Below are 23,606 nucleotides of genomic sequence, written 5' to 3' on the forward strand. Positions count from 1 at the left end.
TGGGTGGCTTTTTTAATCTACAGAGCCCCGCAGCTTACATTTAGCAGCCGCGGGTGTCCCTCCCTGCTGATGGCCCCGGTTATGCCCGGCACGCTCCAGCCGAAATACTCGGTCGGACGGAGGGGAGTTTGCACCCCAGTAGCGGCCCCAGGCTGGGCTCCCGGGGCGCATGCTCAGTCTGAGGCGGCAGCTTCCCATTGTCTGCAGCCCGGGGAACAATTGAGCCGCGGCTCCAGATCTGCAGACCTGCGATTGGCCGCATTGATTTGTAATGAGCAGCTCGGCGAGCTCCCATTGGCCGGGCGGCCTCGCTCTATGGGCCTCTCGAGCACATAAGTTTTTGCTCTGGAGTGTAACTTTTTGCAGGGATGAAGTAACTTCTGACTTGAGCTGTTGTGTTTTGGTTTGTTTTTTTGTTTTTGTTGGTTTTTTTTGAGGGGAGGCGGTGGCTAAATCGCTAGCAAGGATGAAGCTGTGTGGAACTTTCCTTGGTTCGTAAAAGCCTCTCTAAACTTTTCTTGACTTCTGTGTCTTTGGGTTTTGTTTTCCTTCCTTGCAGCTTCTTAGCCGGTCTCTTCCGCGTCTGTTACATGTCATTTTTCAATGCACCAAGCAGCGGTGGCGAAAGTGACTAACTTCCAGGCGTGCCTCGATGTTAATCGCTTTGTGTATGTGGCTCAGAAAAGGAAATGTGTCAGGGAGGCTAGGAACAAACAAACAAACACACACAAAAAACCATGTATCTGTATTCTCCTCTGTTGAGTGCATGGCAGCAATACCTTTCAATACATTCAACACATTTCACAGGCTTAAAAGCCAAGCTTCACCTCTAGTGTGTGCACTTAGCAAGTGAGATTCTGATTTATTCTTTTTTAAATATCTCGTTTTCAAAATGATTGACATTGACTAAGCTCAATTTCAGATGCAAAAGTTTGTAGATCTAAACACTCTTACAAACGTAGGCGAAAGTGTGTGTGTGTGTGTGACTCTCACCTGCTCGTGCTGAAATTAGACTCCAAATAATGCTTTGTTGTTGTTAATCATTCGGGGGGTTTTTTTTTGGGGGGGGGAAATGATGCAGGTAAGAGATCTTTTTCTCTGTTTGTTTCTCATCAAAGCTTTGTCCAGAGTTCTCCGCTTTTGCATATTCGTGGATAAATAGGGGGTAGCTCAAATATAAAGCTGCCTAAAGCCTGTTAAGCCGTTGATGGAGTGTCCTAAAGATTGCACTTCACTGCCGGGACACAATGCTGACAAGTTTTGGTTTTGTTTTTAAATGCCATGTAGAAAATGCAGGGTTGAGATTGCAAAGATTTGCATGGGACTGATAAGGAGGCGGACGCCTTTAAAGAAATTAATAGTAGTTTAAAAAATAAGCTTCCAACTGTAAATTCCTTTTAGACAAAGAAGTTTTCTCCTGGGGGAAACTGTGTAAATCAAGAGAGAGAAACGGAGGGATATTGAAGAGTTTTTGTGCGTGTGCGGTGGTGTCCCATCTGCCAGGGGCCTGTAGTGGGCAGGTCTTTCTTTCCCAACCCTTCAGCTGTTCCATATACAATATTAATGCTGGCCATTTCTATTCGGCATACAACAGCACTAATTGTAGTCTGAGGCATTAAGGCAGCCAGCCCATCTGCATCGAAGCTTTCAGAAAGAAACAAGAAAAATCTTTCACCCCCCAGCTGGTACCGTAGAAATTGGTGCCAATTGCAAATGTATAAAGTTTGAGACCTAAAGTACTTGCAAAGAGTCTCTAGGAAGCAAGTAGACTGCAGCTTAGCATTATGTCTGGATATACACAAAGTAACTGCACTTGTATTTTAAACAACCTTCAAACATAGACCTTTAATTCGAGTTTTTTAAATGGACTCATCCAGGGTTTTTTTAAACCAGAGGATGAATATAATCCATTTTTGTGGTTTTTTAAAAAAAAATCTTTCCATATTCATTTTGTAGGGTACGGATGAAGTGAGCTGTAGCTCACGAAAGCTTCTGCTCAAATAAATTGGTTAGTCTCGAAGGTGCCACAAGTCCTCCTGTTCTTGTTATCAATGACTGGTAAACGTGTCAGTTTCAATTTGCAGCCGCTAAGATTTTCCAATGTTTGCGAGTAATTTTGTACCTCAAAGGGGAAAAAGCCATGTGTAAAATGTGGAACACAGAGAAAGAGTCAGCGTATTAAAAAGTGGCTACTTAGAAATCAGAAATAATATAATTTTAAAACACAAATTGTAACTATTAACATTCTGTGCTTCAAGTAATTTCTTGGTCTGACACATGTATCACTTAAAAGACAGCCGAAAACTGTAGCCAGTTGTTTGAAGGTTTTGCTCAGCTGTGATCTTAACTTTAGCAGCAAGCTCAGGGGCGGGTATTCCTAAATCGTTTCTGAACAGTGGCTGCTACAAGCTATGGCAGGAGCTGTCCACTTCACCAGTGCTGATTGCCCTGTGTTTGCCTGGTTTCTCTTTAATTTTCTCAGCTTTCTGGAGGCTTTTAAAAGTTGAAACCTCTGTATGCTAATGTCTTAAATCGCCCCTCCAATTTTCTCAATGTGTTTGCCATGTAAGCCATTTATCTTCGTTTAGCAAAACAAACAGGTTAGGTTTAAAAGACAAAATAATAAAACCCTTAATATTTTGTTTCTCTTCAGCAACATCCTAGTGATAACGATAAACTCTAGCCTTACACTGTCCCATTTTGCGTCTAAATCTAGGTTGGTGTATTTGGATATACCCGTTTGCAAACTAACTTTTATTTTTCTGTTGAGGTTTTGCATAAACAACGGAATGCTATCGGCAGTCAATTGTACAGACTTTGGAGTTCCAGGGTAAATAAGTGTAGAAGGGGTGTGTGTGAGAGAGAGAGAGACTGTGTGTGTGTAAACCCACATACGCATGCATACACACAAACACCTTTTCCTCTTGTTTTCCATGCTATCTCTTTTGCTTTTGTTTCCCAAGTTTTAGTGTTACGTGGCCGAATTCAATAGCATTCAGGAGTACCATCCAGTATTGTTAACAGAATGGAGCTGATGGCGCCTGATTCCTCCCTTTTGATTCTATCTGGAATGCAGAACAATGAAGATGCGGTGTAGCACCGGGCCTGCTGCCGGGAGATAAGAGTTTAATAGAATTTCTGAATGCCAAAGGTTTAGGATGTAAAATATCCCTGTCCTCGCAGCATGTCCAAAGGAGATAGAAAATGGCTTTTCAGGAGTACTCTCAGTTGAATTCCTCCTTTTATGTTAATGGCTTAGCAGCTCAGGCAAGAGCCAGTAGCTGGGCCTGCAGTCATGGAAATGGGCATTGTAAGATGTTTCTTTCCAAGACACGCTGAATGTTCTGGGATTACAATGCTGTTACAGCCCCTCCCCCTAAATCTTAAAACAATGCATTCAGAATAAAATAGTCCAAAATAACTAACTAAAGGACATGGGCTTTGGCCCAATAGTAGGGTGGTGGGTGAGGAGCTGGTTGGCAAAATGGGATTTTATCTAAAGATTATTCCTTGGGGCCCTTTGTGGTGGTACCCAGGACGCTCAATGCCATTGGCTTGGATGAGAATAGGATCAGGGCCCACGGTGACACGACCAATCTTTCTTTCTTTCTTTCTTTCTTTCTTTCTTTCTTTCTTTCTTTCTTTCTTTCTTTCTTTCTTTCTTTCTTTCTATGACCGTGAAATATCAGGGCAGGAATCGATCTCAGAATAATTGTCATTTACTTCTTTTCTCTCTCTCGTACACACACAACTGCGCCGTAAAGATGTACACGGGCGAGATGTTCCGCTCCTCAGCGTGCTCTGGGAGGAAGAATAAATGACTTGAGTGGAGTGTTTGAAATGCTGAGGTTGCAACTTTTGCCTTCTCTTGGCTTTTCTGTCCCTGCGGGCCTGGGCGAGCTCCAGCAGAGAGACGGTCATCAGTTTGGCTCGGCAGGGTCTCCTCCAGACCAGCCATGGGGGACCACAGGCCCAGACCTCAACTTGGGTTGCTTAGCTCTGCAACCGCTCTCTGGCTCTAGCATCTCTGAAGGCTCTTTGGGTTTTTTAGTCCATTTGTGAGCTGCAGCCTGTTCCTCTCAAACCTCCATTAAGAGGACAGTCGAGTCACCTTCTCAGTGAGGGGAAGAGCAGAGGCTGGGAAGTGCAGAATATCCCTCCCCAGTGCGAAGAGCTTGGTTCAGTCGGATCATATGTCCGCCACGATTTTCCAAAGTTACAATCAGCACCGATTAAAAGTGCTAACGCCCCAGTCCAACACAGGGGAAGGGTGATAACTTTTGTCCTTGCTTGCCCATGTGGGGAGTGGGGGTCTCTGACAAGAGCCGGGATACACATAGCACGTGTCGGCTTCGTGGCACACCTCATGGGTGATGATGGGGCCTGCGGGGAGGGGTGTGTGTGTGTGTGTGTGAGAGAGAGAGAGAGAGAGAGAGAGAGTGGTCAGATGATAGCTCCGGGGTGGGGGGGAGGCTCTTTCCGGGGGGAAACAGGCTTCCAGGAAGAACCGATTCTCTCTCTCTCTCTCACACACACACACACACACTTAAGTAGAGATTGTGGGGCTGTTTTTAGAAGGATCGTTCTTCTGCTTTCAGTGGAAACAAACAAATGGAACTATCTGAAACTTTATCCGTCACCCCCCTCCTTCCTGTTTTTTGAAGGGGGGGGGATGTTTTCTGGGACTGTTGTGTGTGGTGTTTTTTTAAAAGAACTATAGATACATTGTAACAACTGGTCCTTGAATATGTACATGGGCTAATATGCCATACTTCCTGTTTCATATAGGCGATAAATTTCCCGGTCTCTTCTTTATGATGATAGGTCATCTTCCTAACCACCAATAAATATTGTAAAGTACTTTCGCTGTAGCTATGCTAACCTAGGGCATCTGTCATTCCCTGGTTGTTGCTATTAGAAATTATTGGACTGTACCATACGAAGGGAATGCACGGGGGGGGGAATCAGGATGGCAGTCGTAACATTCGCAGCCCTTCTGTGTGCTGGGCTTCAAAGAAGCCCCAACTCTTCTGCATATTAATTATGAATCATCTTGGGCAAAATCGGGCCCTTTCGGTTGGCTCTGGCGGCGGAAGTGGGGAGGTGGGAGCAGGAGGGGGGGGCGGCGGGTCGAGCAGCGCCCCAGCTCTCTCTCCACTCCAAAAAGTCAGCAGTCCCATCTTTTTGATGCTACACTGTAAATGTATTTCACCTCGGAGAGTAAACAGATATATTGCAACCCCAAGGGTTCATGGGTAGTGTATTTACAAAGGGAAGGCGCATCAAGCCCCCTCTGTGCCATTTCCATTAATGAGAGCGGTCATTAAGTAAATGAGACATTGCCTGTAGCAGGCTTAAGAGTTCACACACTAAGGCGCATCAGCTATTGAATTGAAACCAACAAACCATCTTACACGCATGTTACTGGTGTAGGGAAGTGGGCAAGCCTCCAACAACTCTTCCCCCCCCCACCCCACCTCCAACCTCTCCCCCCTCCCCATGTAAATTTCATGATTGCTTTCCGTGATGTCATTTTGAAAAGGGGCAGACAATAGCTGTGGGGAAAAGGTAAGTCAATATTATGTTCTTTCGCTGACAAAGGCAGATAATGCTGGGGGGAGGGGGGTTCACCTTGGATTGGTACAGAGCAGAGGAAGGGGGTCTCGGAGAACCCAATTAATGTAAACAGATACAGGCTTGGCTCTTGGAGGCAGGGTTTGTTGTTTTAAAATTGCATTGGAGAACCGAGGCGGTTTTATTAAGATAATGATTATTCCTAGGTCCATCTTTCTCTCTCTCTTTCTCTGAGACTCCAGTGGACATGTTATGCTTCTGACTGAAGAAGAGAGCTTTAGCGGGGGCGGGGGAGGGGACACAGCATCGGATTCAGCTGGGAAACTTTCTGAATATTTCTGGAAGAAGAAGAGCAGATATGTTTGTGGACATAGAGATCTGTGGACGTTTATCAGGATAAATCACTGTGGTTTTAACAGAAGAAGCTTCGTAAAGGGAGAGGAAGAAAAGGCAAGCTTCGTAGTTTATTTCACTGGGATATCTTGCGTGGTAACTTCCAGTCCAAGGTACTGGAACAGGAGCCGATGCTGTGACTGACTCTGTCTGAGGCTGTGATCTCTCTGGTTGTTGTCTTTCTTTCTTTCTTTCTTTCTTTCTTTCTTTCTTTCTTTCTTTCTTTCTTTTTCTTTTCAAACTACTGAAGGGGAAAGGGGGGGGGGGACCTTTACATATTTTGTTCTTGTTTGCCTTGTACAAAAGATGCAGGCCAGTGTCTTCGGTCTGCTGTTTCTTACTCTTAAATCATTGATGAGCTTTGCATTTTCCTTCAACTAAGTGAAGATAATTAGTTTAAACAAAACAGGGCAGAGCCTCTAAAAATGGCATGCCTTTAAAAGCAAGTTGATGTGAGGTGTTAAAAGACCATGTGTTGGCTGTTTCAGCTAGTAGACTTTTTTTCTGACTACTTTCCACTTCTCTAGTTATAGTAAGGAGAAAGGAGGAAAATATGCGATATTTGTTTCCGTGCTCTCTGTTTACCGTGACAAAAAGACATCTGAAGCCTTGTTTGTAGTTAGCTTTGATCAGAGGTTTTACTTGAATGATCCCTTTAACAATTTCGCCGAAGAGGAAAAGTTAAAAATCCCGCAAAACGTTCGCACAGCAAGTGAAAACAGTTCCTTAGTCCTGGGGGTTGGAGTGAAAGGACCAGTTTGCTGGATGGCAGAGGTTGTTCTGTATTAGGGAGGACACTACGGAAACCATCTCTTGTAGCACCTGGAAAGCAAAAACCCAGACACGTTCAAGGTTCTTTCGTGCGAGTGACCTGTGCAAACAAAAGAGCAAGTCACAGTAAGATGAACATAAACCACTGAACAAAACAGATACCTAGTGGCAGGAGGCCTTTGTGTTATGAGTCATCAGGATGTTTGCCTTGAAATCCTCCCTTTCCCCCTATTCTGAAGTGAATCGTTCGCTTACAGCTTGGCTTGGATCCAGGACCTGGTTGTCTGGGGGGGCTCTCCCCTACTTTTGTCTTTGACTTACTAAGCACGACTGTGTAGTTTTGCAGGACAGCCATTTCCAAATCATCAAGGGCGGGGGGGGGGGGCAGGAGTGCAATCTAACCGTGCCAATGTGCAGCCACAAACAGCCCCCATCGCTGTGTTTATCCTCCATCTATTGTGGGCCCCTCTGCTTGTATTCTAACCCTTTTCCCAGGAAAGGCAGTTTCAGGCAAAGTCCTCCCCATCTCTCTGCCGGTTCTTTTATCCCCCCCTCCCCCCTCCCAGTTGGCTCTTCTGCTGTTATTATCAGCTTTTTCCATATGGTCACTTTAATTAATGGCAGACAAAAGGGGGAGGGGGAGGAAGAGAGGAATCCAGGAATTAGAGTTTATAGCGGGTTCGTGGCTGAGGCTGTCATAGGAACCCGAAGCAAAGATGCCGCCTGTGCCCTTCTTTGTATGATGCTGTTTATTGTTCCAGCGGCCGCACACGCCGTAGCCGGGTCTCTGCTGCAGGGGAAGGAAGCACAAACCCATCTGACGGCGGCGGTCCTTCTTAGCTCTAGGATTCATTCGCCCAACCAAGTTGTTGGTTTGTTGTTTCTGGAGCTGTGACTGACACACACACGCCCCGTTTGCCTGTGCCTTGTGGAGGCCGAGATCACTTTCGCTGGCCGGGGGGGGAAGGGAGTGAATTGTGATCTGAAGGAAACCCAGTGGTGAGAGGGGCGCTGGGATGAGCTGTTGCACCCTTAGGAGAACTCAGGAAAGTTTGTTTTGTGATTAGCTGCACATTCGGACAGAATTGCCAACTGGCTACGGAGCGGAGTGTCTTTGTAGCGAAAGGTACAACTAGACCCCAGCGGGGTATTTTTATTGGGGGCCAGGCATCCTACTCCACAAGTAACAGCTACTGCACTTGCCGAATTAGCTTTGGGAGGGTCAGCCATGGGGGAATGCGCTGTTAGAAGGAACATGGAGATGCACGCTCAACTCTTTCCAGTTTATAGTGAGGACATGCAGGGATGTTCTAACAACCAAGAGGGTGAAAACAGCACAATCTCCTCCGTGTCCCTGTCATCCCTGCCTCCTAGAGTCTCCCAGGGGTATTTGATGGGATTCCTTTGAAGGAGGGTTATTAATAAATATTAGTCACACTGGGGATAAATGTGGGAAGACAACACGGGTGTTTATCAGAGTAGCTCCGCAGACACCCACCCTTCTGGCCCTCCCAAACGTCTGCCCTGCATAATTGAAGTCTCCATTGGTTTGTGGGTGGTGGTTGTTTTTAAATCTCTGAGAATGGGATGTTTCTAGAGGCGCACGCGTAAAACCGATCCGCGTTGCCTAGCCCGTTGCAGCCAGGTTTGTTGTCAGAGGAGGCGATCTCGTGGAAGGCATCAGCTGATCGCCCTTCACGGCTCTTCGCTAACCTTTTAACTGCACGACAGTCCTGGGGGGAGCTGGGCTGAGGCACTGGGTGCAGGCATCAGAAATGCAGCCTCGCCACAGCTCGCACGTGGGCTCCTGCCAGCGGGGCCAGTCCGGTCTCGCTCCCCTGCTTCACTTCCCCACGGGACCCCTGCTGCCCGTGGCTGCGGGCCAGTACGTCCTGTTCCCCGGGGTGTGTGTGTGAGACTTACCCGGTGCAGAGGCCCAAATGCATCACTAAAGTCCTGCTGCTTCTCTAAACAGGGGTGAATTTCACCTTTTGACAACAAGGTCCCCAATTCAATAAGACAGTGACCTCAAACGACCCTCCCCCCCCCGCAACTTTCTCCCACCCGCACTCTCCCCTTTATAAAATCCCTTTTAAAAAAATACAGGGTGGTGGGAATTTCTGAGCCTCGCACAATAATGCCTTGCTCTCATTCCTGAGAAATATCTTCTACCTTTATCTCTTAAGCCAACATTACAGCCTCCTGCCACCCTACGCATCTCCCCCACCCCTTTACTCCAGTGTCTGCGACTATCTGTACAGGCGTTAGGTGTATACACCCGAAGTGTGTGTGTGGGGGGGGGGGCGGGTAGAGACCTAAAATGCGTGACACTAATAAACTCCAGCTCCCAGTTGGACTCTCGGGGGCTCTGCAGTGGGTGGCTTGAATGACAGGCCGTCAGTCCCGAGGCGGTGTGTCGGGCTGGCCTCTGGGTACCTGTTTGCCTGTGTGCGCTCTTCTGCCTTCCTGGGTTGTTTGATGCTGCGCTGGGGGTTGGTTGCGTTCTTGGCGCTGGCCAAATGCGGATTTCGTGCGGCTCATCCCACGAGGCTTGGGGAATGGGGGGGGGGGGCACAGCAGGACCAGGTGATTTCAAACCGGGGAGCTGACGACAGTAATTATCCTTGCAACTAAACCAGCTGGGTAGAGCTGCTCTCTCGTTGGGGCTTAATCAAAGCAGTGAACTGCAGGTCAGGGAGGGAAGGGTCAGGAGGGACATAGGGGAAAGCTTGTGAGTGGACAGTGTCAGGCTGACTCGGAAGGGGAATAGCAGCCAAAGCAAAAATCCCAGTGCTCGCAGCTCCAGCCTCAGGCCGGTGGGGCTGGCTGGCGAAGCGTCTGCCGCAGTTTTCTGGAGGAGAGGGGAGCCTCTAATAACAGGTGGCTGAGTCCAGTCGCCGGGAGAGCAGCTCCTGTGCGTAATTGGGACACTAACGCAGGCATCGAGCTTGGCTCTTACAGCTCTAGACGCTGGGCTTGCTCTTCCTCCCCTGACGTTGGAGTTACTCCTGATCTGAAAGTGGGAACAGAACCCGGCCCATGTACTTTTAACCTCCCCCGCCCCCTTAATGTGTTGGCATTTGGCAGTGGGATCGCGCTGCACTGTTCGGAAGCTCCCTTCCATGTGCATGGAAGACGTCAAGTTACACCGCTACCTACCTCGCCAGTGTGCCCGACTGGAGCTATGATTCCCCGGTCGGGGGAGGGGGGCGGGCGTTGCATTGCTCCCTAGCTGGGGGAATGCCAGTTTTGACGCTGTCTTGGCTCAATTGCCAAAAAAAATAAAACAAAAACCCCTTCAGCCCTGTTACGTTTTGTTTTTTGTTTGAGTTATTTATTTATTGCTGATTGCAGCCTTAAAGCGCGGAGAGGCTGCCTGGCCAGGACTGCTGGTTAACATCATTGTAACCAGATCACACAGACTTGCCGGAAGAAGCCGGAGAAAGCTTTTGAATTATTACTGGAAGTCATATGATCCCCAGCCGGGCTGAGCTGCGTGTGCAGCGCGTCAGACCAGCTGCCATTTTACTCAGACATTTTGAAAACACTTTAACCCTCTGATCTCCCGAGCCCAGTCCTCTGACCTCCCGAGCCCGGTGTGTGCGCCTTTGCCCGTTCTGTTCCCTTGCATTTGCACTGGGGGGCGGGGGAAACATTTTCAAAGCTTTTGCTTCACCTGGGGGGAAGCAGTTTTCTCCACCCCCTCCCCAATCCCACCGTATGAACAATAGGTTGTGATCCGGAGTCGGGAAGACCACCTGGCTTGATCGGTTCTGCTCCCTGCACGTGTCAGCCGGTGCTGCGCTCTGCTCCCTGCAAAGGGGGACCGATCTACCTCCCCAAACGGGGAGATTCGGCCTCTAAGGCAGAGGACTAACGTGGCGGGGGAGGGGGTCTGGCTTTGCAATGCGAGCTTCCAGGAAATGCCAGAAGTGGCCTCAGCTCGGGTGAACTCATCCCGACAGACCCACTGCATTTCCCAGAAAGCATCAAGGCAGCCGGCGCAAAGGAGCAGCGCTGTCCAGGCTGCTGTGAAGTCAGATGTTTGCGTGGAATTGCCAAAGGGATGGGAATGGGCCTGCCCCGTCCCTCTCCAAGGAGGCGAGAGGCAGACCCGCCCTGGAGACGGTCAGTGCTGCTCCAAAGAGCACGAACTAACTCCCGAAAGTCGGGAATTTTTCGATGAAAGCAGCCCGTGGCTGTCTCGGTCTGGCTCTGGGATAGCGCATAAGTTAATGAGTGTTTCAAGGACAGATGGACAGGGATAAGAGGGAGGAAATTGGCCTTCTCCTGGTGATGAGCTCCGTGTATTAACCTAGACAGACAGACGCCACTTAGATCCGTTAGTGGTAACTAGCTCCTTCTCATTGGACGTTTCTATACGTAGGATCGTGAAACCATTGTAAACTTTATGAAGGATAATAATACAACTGAATAATATGTTGTTCTTGTCCAAGGATTTCAAAGGCCAATAAAGTGATATTTATGCCCCTGATCTGCAGCTAGGGTAATCGAAGCACAGGAAGGTTAACAGGACCGAAGTACTATACATCACTTCACCCACCACTGAGAGGCAGCCACTTCTGGGATGGATTGGGGCAGCTTTTGAAGCAAGGCACCACTAAATATCAGTTTATAAAGAACATTGTATCAAATTGAACGTTATTTGACTCCACATGGGGACTTGATCTTTCAAGGAGTTTTATTAGCTTGGAAGGGTGGGGAGTGGAGATATCATGCTATGAATAAAGAAGCCAGGCTGTATATGCAGACTAATTCACTTGTAAAGAACTACTGCTAGAGTAATAATGCATGCATTGGTACATCACCCTTTCCCAAGGACTCTTGCCACCTACCAAAAATGTAACTAAAGGATAAGGACCAAATTTTTTTCCAATGGCAAAAAGAAAACCCACTCATTTGTCATTACTTTTGCTGGGGGTGAGGAAGAGAGGCAGGCAGGTGTGCGTGTGTGACAGAGTGAGGAGGATGCAAATGTATCATCTTGATGGGGTGATTCCATGAAGACTAGTTGCAACTCATTATATAGTCCCCAGACGTCCTATGGTCTTTTCTATGGGATGGTATTATCTACCCTTCCTCTGCTTCTGAAGCTGCTTACATGGATATCTGCACATTTGTCACTCTGCCTTTGGGGCTGGGAGGTGAGGCATGAAACTGGTCTCCACAGCATCAGCCTCTCCCCAAACTCACTGGGATTTCCAATTCCCTGCATAAGATATTTTCAGCCTTATCTTCTGATGCTACTTGCTTCTCAAACCAGCTGTAGGCTTGAGGGGAGTGGAGGGCTTCTGGCAAGCCCAGACAGAACCAGGAGGCTGCACCAGGGGCTATTATTAGGGTGGGAAGAGAGATGCCCTCTAGGGAATATTGTGGGAGAAATAGGGTTCTGCCCCCAGGTATCAGCCCTCTGTGAATAGTCAGAGATTGGTAGGATATGCATGGGTTATGAGGTTTGTGGCCCTTGCCTACACTGACAGGTTGGCATTTCCTTCACACTTGTGTGCACATCACATTGGCTGGATGAGTCCATGGAAACTCCACACAGGGTGACACTCATGGTATTGTCCAAACTTTCCAGTTTTGCCACTGACTTCAGTGAGGCAAGGATTTTATCCTGGGGACCCGAGGGTTGCATTCAGATTCCTTCAAAATCTCTAACTCTCTCGTGCGGCTTGATAAGAGCAAAGTATCAATGGTTTAATTGCTCTACTAAGCCTATGTTTCTTGCTTACCTGCCCCATTGTCCCTGATGGGCTTAACAAGAAACCAGAGCTCCCACCGCCGGATGGACTCTGGGAGAATGCATCTAACCGACTGGTGGCTTGGAAGGGATGAGGTACAGGTTCTGGGGCCTAAGGCAGCTGGACAGCAAGGTCCCACTGCCTTAGAGTGTTCGGCATGGGGGCCTGCACTTGGGAGCATGCCTGAGAGACCCAGAGTTAGGAACCAGTCACTACTCAGACCAGGGGAGTTAGACGCACATGGACCCAGTTTACAACAAACTAGTGCCTGTCCAGAAGAAGACAGGTCCAGGGTTTCACGTTTGGTTCCTAATCCTGTGCTCATCCCAGTAGGTCACCCCCGGAATACTGATTTCTGATACCCCCTGTACCGCCTGGCTCAGAGTTGCCCCTGTGCATTGCCTGTGTGTGGTGGTAAACTTTGGAGGAAAAACTGAAGCAAGGGGAAATTGTGACTTTGAAAGCCTCTACAGTGAAGGTCCTGGCAAAGGTCCAGTGTAGTATGGAAAGGAGGGCAGAAAGGCAAACTGGGGTTCTGTGAACTCTCTTTTTATTGATAAATGGCAAGTTGGAAGAGAATGAGATCAGTGTCTCCGTGGTTAGACGATTTCAAGCAATTGTCGGGTCTTTAAAATAAAAGAAGTGACACATTGCTTTAATACTGCCCTTTATCTTTTTTAAAAACAAAACGAAAATGGAAAATATAATAATTTTCACCTGAATTAAAATGCCTTTGATCTTTGTCTTTCATTGAACTTTTTGCTTCAGAGAGAATAGATTAATAAACACTTTCAAATGGAAAAGTATAGTTTGAAAAGGTCCCCTTTTTATCTTTAACAGAAAGCTTTAGTGCTGACCTGTATATGGGCCCCACCTTTTTTTTTTTCCCCTTTCCCCTTTTATGTTCACAGAAATAAGTTTGCTTTTACTGTGATCACACTGGCCTTTCCTGGGCATCTTTTATTCTTTCCTTTTTTAAAATTTTGAAGTCAGCACATTTAAAAGAAATTGCAATGTTATTTGAATCAGACTGAATGAAAGAGCAAAAAGGAGAATTTTAATCTGCTCCAAGCAAAACTGCCTTGTACATCTGTCATGTTTGGGATTAGTGGAACTCTTTAAAGAAGCTGAAGACTTTTTAAACAAAGTATTAAACATTTGTGACCTGGTTTCCACTCTGACAATATTCTCATTAATAAGAGTGTAGGCTGAAAGACATCTGTTAAGCCCTGGTTGTTTTATGAATATTACAGAATTAAAAAAAAGAAATCTAAACGTAGCAGTTAGGGCCACAATCTTTTAGTCAGTTTCAAAATAGTGATTTTTTTTTTGAATAGCCAAATGAAGATGTTTTAAAAGGATTCCACGTCCTGTGAATATGGTAGGATATGCCTACTCTGTGAAAATTGGGCCTCTTTAAGGTGTTTAAAGATGAGCACCTAAAATCATTCATTACTTTTTGACAATTTAGGCCTTCAGTCCTTACTTAGGATAAACATCCCCCAGAGTCAATGAGAGTTTTACCTAAGTCAAGAATGCATGTTTTTGCCCTTGAATTTGCCTTGCTGGAGGGGAATATTTACCTCTGTCCCCAAATGGAAAGTTTGTAAGACATCTATTTCTTCTGTTTGAAAGCAGCAGTTTACAACTCCACTAAAAGCCTTTTCAAGTGGATAAATGCCTAACACCATACAGCGAGTAGCAGGCAGCAGAAAGCAGGGCCCTAAGGAGCTGTCAGCGGAGCAGACTGAAGCTGGGAGGTGCTTAGCGTTCTCAACTGACATTGGTTTCAGTAGTGGATAGTGGCTCACGGTATCTTGCAGCGCTAAGTCCTATCAAAATAAAAACCAAAGCGGGAGGCATCCTTAGACACATAGACAGCACATTTGAATGTATCCGATGTTGCTCTTGGTCGCAATAAAAAAGAAAGTTCTTTTGGGGTTTGCTCCCTGTGTTTTGTCTGATAACACAGATGAAGTAAACAACTCAGTTCAGACCCCCGAGGAAAAACCATGTGCGCTCAGTAAACCACTTGCTGAAAGAATCTTTCAGTGTTAACACAGGTACCTCATTTGAAAAGGAGGTTGCTGGCGACGGCAATCTCTGCATCCTGTTTATGCTTGCTGGGTAAAATATTAACGAAAGCGTCTGAACATAAAATTCTGGTGTGAAAGGGTATCAGCAGGGGAGAGCCATATGGTGCCAGCGTGCTCACAAAATACCAAACGTTGGAAATTCCTTTTTGCAGAAGACTGAAAACTCTACTTCCCATACATAATATATGAGTTCACGCCTTTGATGACTAATGTTTAGGAGTACAAATGGTACAGGCAACTCCTTGGAACAGACACAACTTAGGGCATGCTATTTTCCCTTCTTCCTCTGTAGAAAAGAAATCAATCTTGAGCTGCTAAGATACATTTATCCAATATGCTGTAAGACAATATTTTTCCAGAACGGCTGCACAAGCTGCCTTTGGTCCAATTAAATATAACTGCAGGGGGACTTAGGCAAAAGAAGAAACCTACCAGCTTGAAACCGTTTGGAACTGGAATAGATGCGTCTAGGGCAAGCTTCCTGCCCCACCCCCAGCCTTTTCAACTGAGGGCGGGCTACTCCAGTGGGTTTGAGATCAGAGCCCGTTTGAGTGCAAAAAATTAGAAATAAAATTGTCTCTTGCAACGGCACCTCAGACTTGTTTACTCAAGTGCTCTCTGCCAGCTTAGGAGTCAAGTGTATTCAGCAGAAATGAATTCAAAACCCACATTATGGATTCCCCATAGCGAGTGTTGTTATAAGGTACATGAGATGTCTCTGGGGGAGGTTTCATATATACACTACTTAAAACCCAAGGCATCTCTGGCTTAATCTGCAGGTGATCCTTACTGTGTGCTTGATTTTATTTTATTTTTTTTAATCTCTCAAAAGCAACCATTTGACATTGAATAGATATACTGTAGCCAAAATACTTATGTATAAATGCCTGTATGTTGCACATAAGATAATTAAATAGAATTTCACCAACTGCTTTGGATGGTTTGAGTGGCCTTAAATGTCCTAGAATCTGAATGTGCTGTCTTTCCAGCACCTGTGACTCTTCATTTTTCTTGAGCCTGAAGAGGGGAAGTTCTGCTAGGAGAAAAGGAATGGTTTATCTAGCAGGAAGGCATTTGGGACCCAATTTCAGAAATCCAGATCTTGCATGTGAGCACTCAGATCAGCATTTGGGCACCCAGCATCCCTTGGAAGAACTCTAAGTATCAACTGGAGCATCTAAATGCAGAATTTTGCCCTCCCATTTAGGCACTCGCATTTCAAATTTGGGCTTCCCCGTGTAACCTAAAGAGAGGCCGCCCCAAGGACTTGCAGACTCGTGGTAACCAAACACTCAAGATGGACTACTGCCACAAAGATGTGGATCCTGATCCAAAATTTCTCCATGCTCAGGGGTGTTTAGAACACAGGTTTTGGTTCAACCTATTTGACATATAGGCACCAGCTGTGAAGTTGCCTATAATGACATATGGCCCATCCATGACTCCTATTAGCAAATATCTCTAACAGAGAGAGATAAGACACTAAAGGGGAGGGTTCTGATTACTGCAGATAATTCTTTCCCAGGTGTCTGGCTGGTGGGTCTTGCTCACATGCTCAGAGTGTAACAGGACTGCCATATTTGGGGTCAGGAAGGAATTTTCTCCCAGGTCAGATTGGCGGAGTCCCTGGGGGCTTTTCACCTTCCTCTGCAGCCAGGGGCCTGGGTCACTCGCTGGTTTGAACTAGAGTAAATGGTGGCTTCTCTGGAACTCTGAGAAAACCTGGATTTGTGCTGGAAATGGCCCAACTTGATTATCATACACATTGTAAGGAGAGTGATCACTTTAGATAAGCTATTACCAGCAGGAGAGTGGGGTGGGAGGAGGTATTGTTTCATGGTCTCTGTGTATATAATGTCTTCTGCAGTTTCCACAGTATGCATCTGATGAAGTGAGTTGTAGCTCACGAAAGCTTATGCTCAAATAAATTGGTTAGTCTCTAAGGTGCCACAAGTACTCCTTTTCTCTCTGGAACTTGACGTCTTTAAATCAAGATTTAAGGGCTTCAGTAACTCAGCCAGAGATTAGGGGCCCATTGCAGGAGTGGGTGGATGAGGTTCTGTGGCCTGCGGTGTGCAGGAGGTCAGACTAGATTATCACGATGGTCCCTTCTAGCCTCAATGTCTGAGTCTAAATTGGTGGGGCAGAGTCTCTGCTTTGCACAGGTTCTGCTGCTTGACGAAGCACAGTTGGGATGGGGGACTGTCAGGCTACGTGGAGGAAGGCATAGGAACTTGTTTTGTCAGCTCTGCACTTACTGGAGACTCCCCTAGGCTGAGGGTTTTCCCAGAAAGGGCGCTATGGGAGCTTTCAGCTCACCTTTGCTCTGCCTTAATGATGCAAAGGGAGATGATTGAGAGAAAAAAAAAATCTCCCTCTGCACCTGGAACTAAATCCGAGCATTTCCTAATTTGTGCCTGTGCTGATTGGGTGTCTTGGTTCTGACCTATCTCTGTAACACTGTGGTGCTGGTATCTCTCTGATTGACTCCGGTAGGAACTGGCCCAAACACTAGAAACGCAAGTCTACTAAGCCCTGGCCATGCGCTCAATTAAGAATTCTGATGATGTTGCTATTATCAATCTGCATTCTCCATATTACAGGAAACCTATTGACTCGTTGATTGGAGCCCAGAAAAGAGCAAGGAAAATGACCGGGGGACGGGAGGGATTAATTTACGAGGCAAGTCCAAAGGAAAATGTGTGTGTCAGTTGGCCAAGCAATCTAAACTACAGACCGGTGGGGCACACTTATATTGGTCAAGGTTGTGAAGAGGTGTGATTTGTGACAGACATAGCCATGCCCTCTGAAGCTCCTAATGTCAACCGTGCTTTTACCGGAATAGCTCGCCTCGCTCAGGGTGTGTGTGTGATTCGGGCAACATTGGTAACAGCGCGTGAGCTCTTCTGGTATAAACTGTATTGCTTTCCGGGTGTAGGAACACTGTACATTATACCAACAAAGCACTCCTGGTGTAGACATGGCCTCAGACGGGTGTGAGAACGGTCCATAAGTGGTGTAAACACCATGGAGGGAGTGGAATTATCTAGGGTACACAAGTAGTGTAACTGGGAGTAATGGGATGAAATTAAGGAACAATGTAGGCTGAAATATTAGCCTTTCTTGACAGGGAAATGGTCTAGAATGTGAACTAGCCTCCCAAGGGAAGAACATTTTGATTATGACTGTAACAAATGAGGATCTCTTGTGGTCTTCTCCAAATATAGGAAACACAATGGAGGACAACTCTGCAAAAGGCTATGCTAACCCCTCAGGGGTGTAGAGTGACATTTCACACTACTCCACTTTGGTTTACCATGGTTACCACCGTCCTCAATCTCCTGTCTGCCTTTATTTATGTGTGAAGTAACTCTCCAACTCCATCCTTGCTTTCCACTCTCCAGTATCTGTTTAATCACCATTATGCATGAATGCTTATGCATCAAAGTAGAACATATCCCTCCCAGTGCAATGAATAATGCCTCTGAGGTGTGGTGCACATTTTGGGTGCGGTACTGAAAGGCAGGCAGCATTGGTTTACCTCTACTTTGCTAGCTATCAGCAAAACTCCCAACTGGTTTCAGTGGGTCCAATTTACCCTGGTATTACATTGGCTGATTACAGGAGAATAGCACTAGCATAAAACTGGAGTCACCCAGTGGTAACTCAGGTCCAGCCCCTGTTCTAGTCACAGTGGAAAAAAACACAAGTACAGGAGTGAGAGAAGATCATCTACCTGGCAAAGACATAAGTATGACTGTTTTGGTGAGAGTGGAGTGTCTTAGGGTGTGTGTGTGTGTGTTTTTCAGATGTTAGGGTCTCCTAAGGTGTTAATATAAAACCTGGATGGAATGAAAGCTCATGCTGATGTCTAGAGAGAGAGATGCTGTAGTTATATTGTCTGCTGGATAGTAGCAATTCTACAGCCTTAATTTCTACAGTTAATACAACATCTATTTTCCATAATTTTGAAGCTTTGTGTCTCACTAGCTTCTGGCAAGTGGAGTTAAAGTTTGTTTGTGGTCCCAACGTTTTGATTTAATTAGTCAGTGAGCAACTAGCTGCTCTGCTCAGAGAAATGCTTTCTCCAATAACATCAGTGACAGGCAAGGATTAGTCGCCCTATAGAGAGAGCTGCTTTGTTTAAAAAGTGGCTGGAAGTTGTATAGTTGCTTTAAAGAAAAAATGACAGCCTGAGCAGTTAACTTTGCCCCAGGGGTCTCAAAGGAGCCCACAATGAGTTGTCATCTCCTCTTGCACTTCCCTTAGAAACTTTCAGCTACACGGTGTTGAGAATGGAGCTTTCTGACTGGCAGAAAAACAGATTGCTGCTGGAGTGGCAGAGGACCCTTGGCATGTTCACTCCATCCATCACTTACTTTGCAGGATTCTAAACAGGACTGGGTGGCTGGTTTTTGTTTGTTTGTTTGTTTGTTTTGAAGGATAACAAGCATATCCAGTGATAGTAAAGGTGTTGTTAGTTTTTTTGGGGGGGGGTTGGAAGAAATATAAACTTTTATGCTCCAGGGCAAGAGACAACTTTTAATTAGCAAAGGTCAGGAGGAAACTTTAACTAGGGCCAGGATATCACATTACTGCCTCCTGCAGGGTTTCGTGCACCTTCTTCTCTAGCAGCTAGCACTGGCCACTCTCAGAGGACAGTGAATTAGATGGACCCTGGTCTGATCCTGTACAGTAAGCCCTATGTAGCAATGTAGCCCTTTCAGCATTCGCTGGGAATGTAACAATTGCAGAGTGATGAACAACATAGGCTTGATTGTGGCCAGACTTCAGAACCCCATACAGGGAGAGGTGCAGCACTGTACGGCTCTGGGAGGAGCTATGAGAGGCTTCCTACCTCAGGAAGGAAAATGGCTCTAGGAGCCAATGTACCATCTTGAAGAATGCTGTATGCTCTCCCCAGGGACCAGGATGGGACCGCTCAAGGGACACAATGGCCCTGCTTTCTTTGACCCTTTAAGAAGGCTAATGTCGTGGCTTCTGGCCTGGTGCACTCAGGGAAGCACAAGGGCTAGGATTATACCTTATTATACCTGAGCCATTTCAGGGGTGAAGGAAATGTCCTTGTGCCCTTTTTTCATCTGCCTCAGCTCCTCACAGGCAACTTACATACCCATGCCAACCTGGGCATGATCTGGCCTCTGATTCTTGCCCAGTGATCAACTCTTCAGTCAATGGCTACTTGATCAGACAGGTAGAATGTTGGGTTTTGTGAGGCCAAGGCAACTGGGGATGGACTGGCCTGGCTGGAGGTCCTGCACATCCCAAAAGGAGCCTAGTTAGGCAGGATGGGGACTTTTCCCATACAGCACAGAAGCTGGGGTGGGGGCCAGTACTAGAGAAAGTTCATGCTGCACCTTTAAAAGGGTTCAGTTCTGCAACCCCTCAGAACCAGAACTCTCATTGCTCTCAGCAGAGCTGTCATTGACTTCCATGCAGCCCCCGAAAGAAGGTATAAAAGCCACTTCTAAGCATGTTCCCCACAGCACCCTGGAGGCATTCTGTCTGCTTTGGCGCTCTGCAGAGAGAAGGCTTCTGGCTACTGCTCCTAATGCCGTACATGTTCCCTCTTCCCGGCTGTGAATGCTTAATCGTTAGCCTATTAACTCTACTTCACACTTAAAGAGCGATCGCAGAGTCTCCATATAGCCTAACACGATAGATATAAAGGTATCACACTTTCCTATTTCATTTCAATTAAGGGGGTCTCCAGGAGCACTGAAAATGGCACCACAAGGATGATGAAAGAAAAGGAGTACTTGTGGCACCTTAGAGACTAACCAATTTATTTGAGCATAAGCTTTCATGAGCTACAGCTCACTTCATCAGATGCATACTGTGGAAAATACAGAAGATGTTCTTATACATACAAACCATGAAAAAATGGGTGTTTACCACTACAAAAGGTTTTCTCTCCCCCCACCCCACTCTCCTGCTGGTAATAGCTTATGTAAAGTGATCACTCTCCTTACAATGGGTATGATAATCAAGGTCGGCCATTTCCAGCACAAATCCAGGTTTTCTCCCCCCCTTTTTTCCCACACACACAAACCCACTCTCCTGTTGGTAATAGCTTATCTAAAGTGATCACTCTCCTTACAATATGTATGATAATCAAGGTGGGCCATTTCCAGCACAAATCCAGGGTTTAACAAGAACGTCTGAGGAATGGGGTGGTGGGGTGGGGTGGGGGTGGTGTGTAGGTAGGAAAAAACAAGGGGAAATAGGTTACCTTGCATAATGACTTAGCCACTCCCAGTCGCTATTCAAGCCTAAATTAATTGTATCCAATTTGCAAATGAATTCTAATTCAGCAGTCTCTCGCTGGAGTCTGGTTTTGAAGTCTTTCTGTTGTAATATCGCAACTTTCATATCTGTAATCGCGTGACCAGAGAGATTGAAGTGTTCTCCGACTGGTTTATGAATGTTATAATTCTTGACATCTGATTTGTGTCCATTTATTCTTTTATGTAGAGACTGTCCAGTTTGACCAATGTACATGGCAGAGGGGCATTGCTGGCACATGATGGCATATATCACATTGGTAGATGTGCAGGTGAACGAGCCTCTGATAGTGTGGCTGATGTCATTAGGCCCTGTGATGGTGTCCCCTGAATAGATATGTGGGCACAGTTGGCAACGGGCTTTGTTGCAAGGATAGGTTCCTGGGTTAGTGGTTCTGTTGTGTGGTGTGTGGTTGCTGGTGAGTATTTGCTTCAGGTTGGGGGGGCTGTCTGTAGGCAAGGACTGGCCTGTCTCCCAAGATTTGTGAGAGATGATGAAGTTAACATAGTTGACGAGTCTTCTTGCTTTTAAATAAACTGGGCACAGCAGAACCCCTGCTCAGTGTGTGATGATAGTGGCAAACTGGTACTTTTGTTTGAGGCTACCTTTTTAATGTCTAATGGGGTCATTGATTGACTGCGCGTGAATAGAACTGAAACACACGTCAGCGGCCGTACCAAGTGTGGAAACGGGGGGCACTGTCGAGAGATGATTGACCCTCTCGAAGGCTGAGAGTCGTAGGGTGCTGAGTAATGCTAAGTTACCCCAAGAGAGTGATTATTTCATGATGATCTCACCTCCTATTATGCCTTATTGCTTCTGTCTGTTTGACTCTACGACACACACTGATGTGTCAAATTTTCACTTCTTATGTGACAGGAGAGAGAAAAGGCTTAATATCACAACGACAAGCTGGCATTCTGGAAGGAGCCCACTTAGTCATCTAACTCTATGTCAGTGACACGAACAGCCAGTCTGTTCACTGGCTGCTTAGCAGCCTGCCTTAAAGACAGCCTCTCTGCTCCTTTATCCTTCCAACAACTGATGTGGCATCCAACATATACACACACAACACAAAATCTATTGGCTGCAGATTTTATTTATGGAACCTTGCCAACTTGACTCATTGTGAAATTTTCCCCAGTTTCTTGGGCATGGGTATTTGGTGGAGCAAAAATGCAGAAATCTGTCTGAAATCTTGATTTTTGGCTAATGAGGAATGGATCTGATTTAAGAAGCAATGAAGTGTCCCTCTGAAGTTACTATATGTTTGCATGATGGGTCAACGTCTCTGTTGGTATAATCAGTTCAGGCCCACTGACTTTGGTGAAGTCACACTGATTTACATGAGCTGAAGATCTGACCTGTGATGTATATTTTTAAATCAATCACCCTGTTTTTTTAAAAACTAAACTAAAACAACGTAAAGTGTTTTATCTGTGTTTGTAAAACTGGATTTTTTTTTGGCTGTCCGTAAGAATGTTCTCCAGTTCCCTATAGTTTGTCTAGGTCTGTCTTTGCTAGTAAACCATGGGTTGCTGGGGACGTTTGCACAGTCTTGCTACAGTCAGCAGTGACATGGGGTGAGATTTTCATCCCCTACTGCAGCTCCTGTTCATAGGGTAGAAGGTCCAGAATGGCGTACAGAAGCCTTGGTCCAGCTGGGGAGGACTTCCCCATTCAGGCGTTGCAGAGCTCAGCCGTAAGTTGGCCTTCTGAGGACCCCCTTGCAAGCCTTGGCATAGGGGATGTGCCAGACATGGGGCTGGAGGGGCTGGGATAGGGGTGTGTGGGGCATGCAAATATAGCACACCATGCGGCAGAGATAGTGGACAGTACTGGATGGAGCCCATAAAGATCTAAGGTTAGGCTGTCATAACTGAGACAGGCACCAAAACTGCCATGGGCCACAGAATCAAGAAAGTGGAAGGGTGGCTTAAAGTCACCTTAACCTCCCAGTCCACGATGCTGGGAGTTCTGTGCTGGGCCACTTAGAGAATCTCACCCTTGAAGTTCGAGGTTTTGCTCTGTGTGGTTGGCAATGCCCTTTTTGCCTGTCAAAGGCCTTTCAAGCAGAAGGAGACCTGAGCAACACACTAGACAGGACTGAAATTTGAAAGGTTTGGCTAAAGAGCATCCGGACCTATTTAAGGTTTTGAAGACCCCAATGCAACATGCAGTAGTTTTGCTTACAAGCCATCGACTTTCTTCACACTCACGAGTGTGTTAGGGATTTCATTGATTACGCTAAACTCCTTAGGTGCAGCCTCTCCCTCCACACAGACCCACACTCACTTACAACCACTGCTGCAGCTCTCTTCCTTTTCCTTTGGCTCTTATATTGACAGCTCAGATACGCTGTGCCAGATTCTCAGCCGAGTCAATGGGCCTCATTCTGAACTATCGGACAGCAGCCTAAATGGGGAGCAACTCCAGTCAAACCAATGGAGCTCCACCCATGTAAAACCAGCATTAGAGAGAAGAATCAGGCTTCGCTCAAAGCTGGTGTAACTTACACCTTCTCCTTGGCAGATTAGTTGCACCAGTTTAGAGACTCCCTGAGGCTGAGTGGGCTAAACTTACAGGTGGTGTGGAAGGAATGTAATTTATACGTGTGTGAGTGGAAAGAATCTAACACAACTGGAGAGACCCTAGCTGGATCTAAAGTGGTGTCTCTGACAGGCTGGAAGAAGGCATAAGC

The 23,606-nt window shown here is 46.3% G+C and overlaps 1 protein-coding gene across 9 annotated transcripts in view; it reads left to right on the forward strand.

Annotated features, from left to right (window-relative positions):
• Positions 1-359: 359 nt before the first annotated feature.
• MYT1 (myelin transcription factor 1) overlaps positions 360-23,606 on the forward strand; it is a 113,703-nt gene continuing 90,456 nt past the window's right edge. For 4 of the 9 annotated variants that reach the window (XM_048820198.2, XM_048820199.2, XM_048820201.2 and 1 more), the window contains exon 1: positions 360-491. In XM_048820198.2, the coding sequence (XP_048676155.1) occupies positions 467-491 (25 nt within the window). In that variant the 5' untranslated portion in view covers positions 360-466. Of the gene's footprint in view, positions 492-5,256; positions 5,569-5,633; positions 6,081-23,606 lie in introns of those variants that run through there. The other 5 variants (XM_048820203.2, XM_048820205.2, XM_048820206.2 and 2 more) reach the window with 4 other exon arrangements.

The sequence above is a fragment of the Caretta caretta genome, chromosome 13 (genome assembly GCF_965140235.1).
Source record: "Caretta caretta isolate rCarCar2 chromosome 13, rCarCar1.hap1, whole genome shotgun sequence".
NCBI classification, from domain to species: Eukaryota; Metazoa; Chordata; order Testudines; family Cheloniidae; genus Caretta; species Caretta caretta.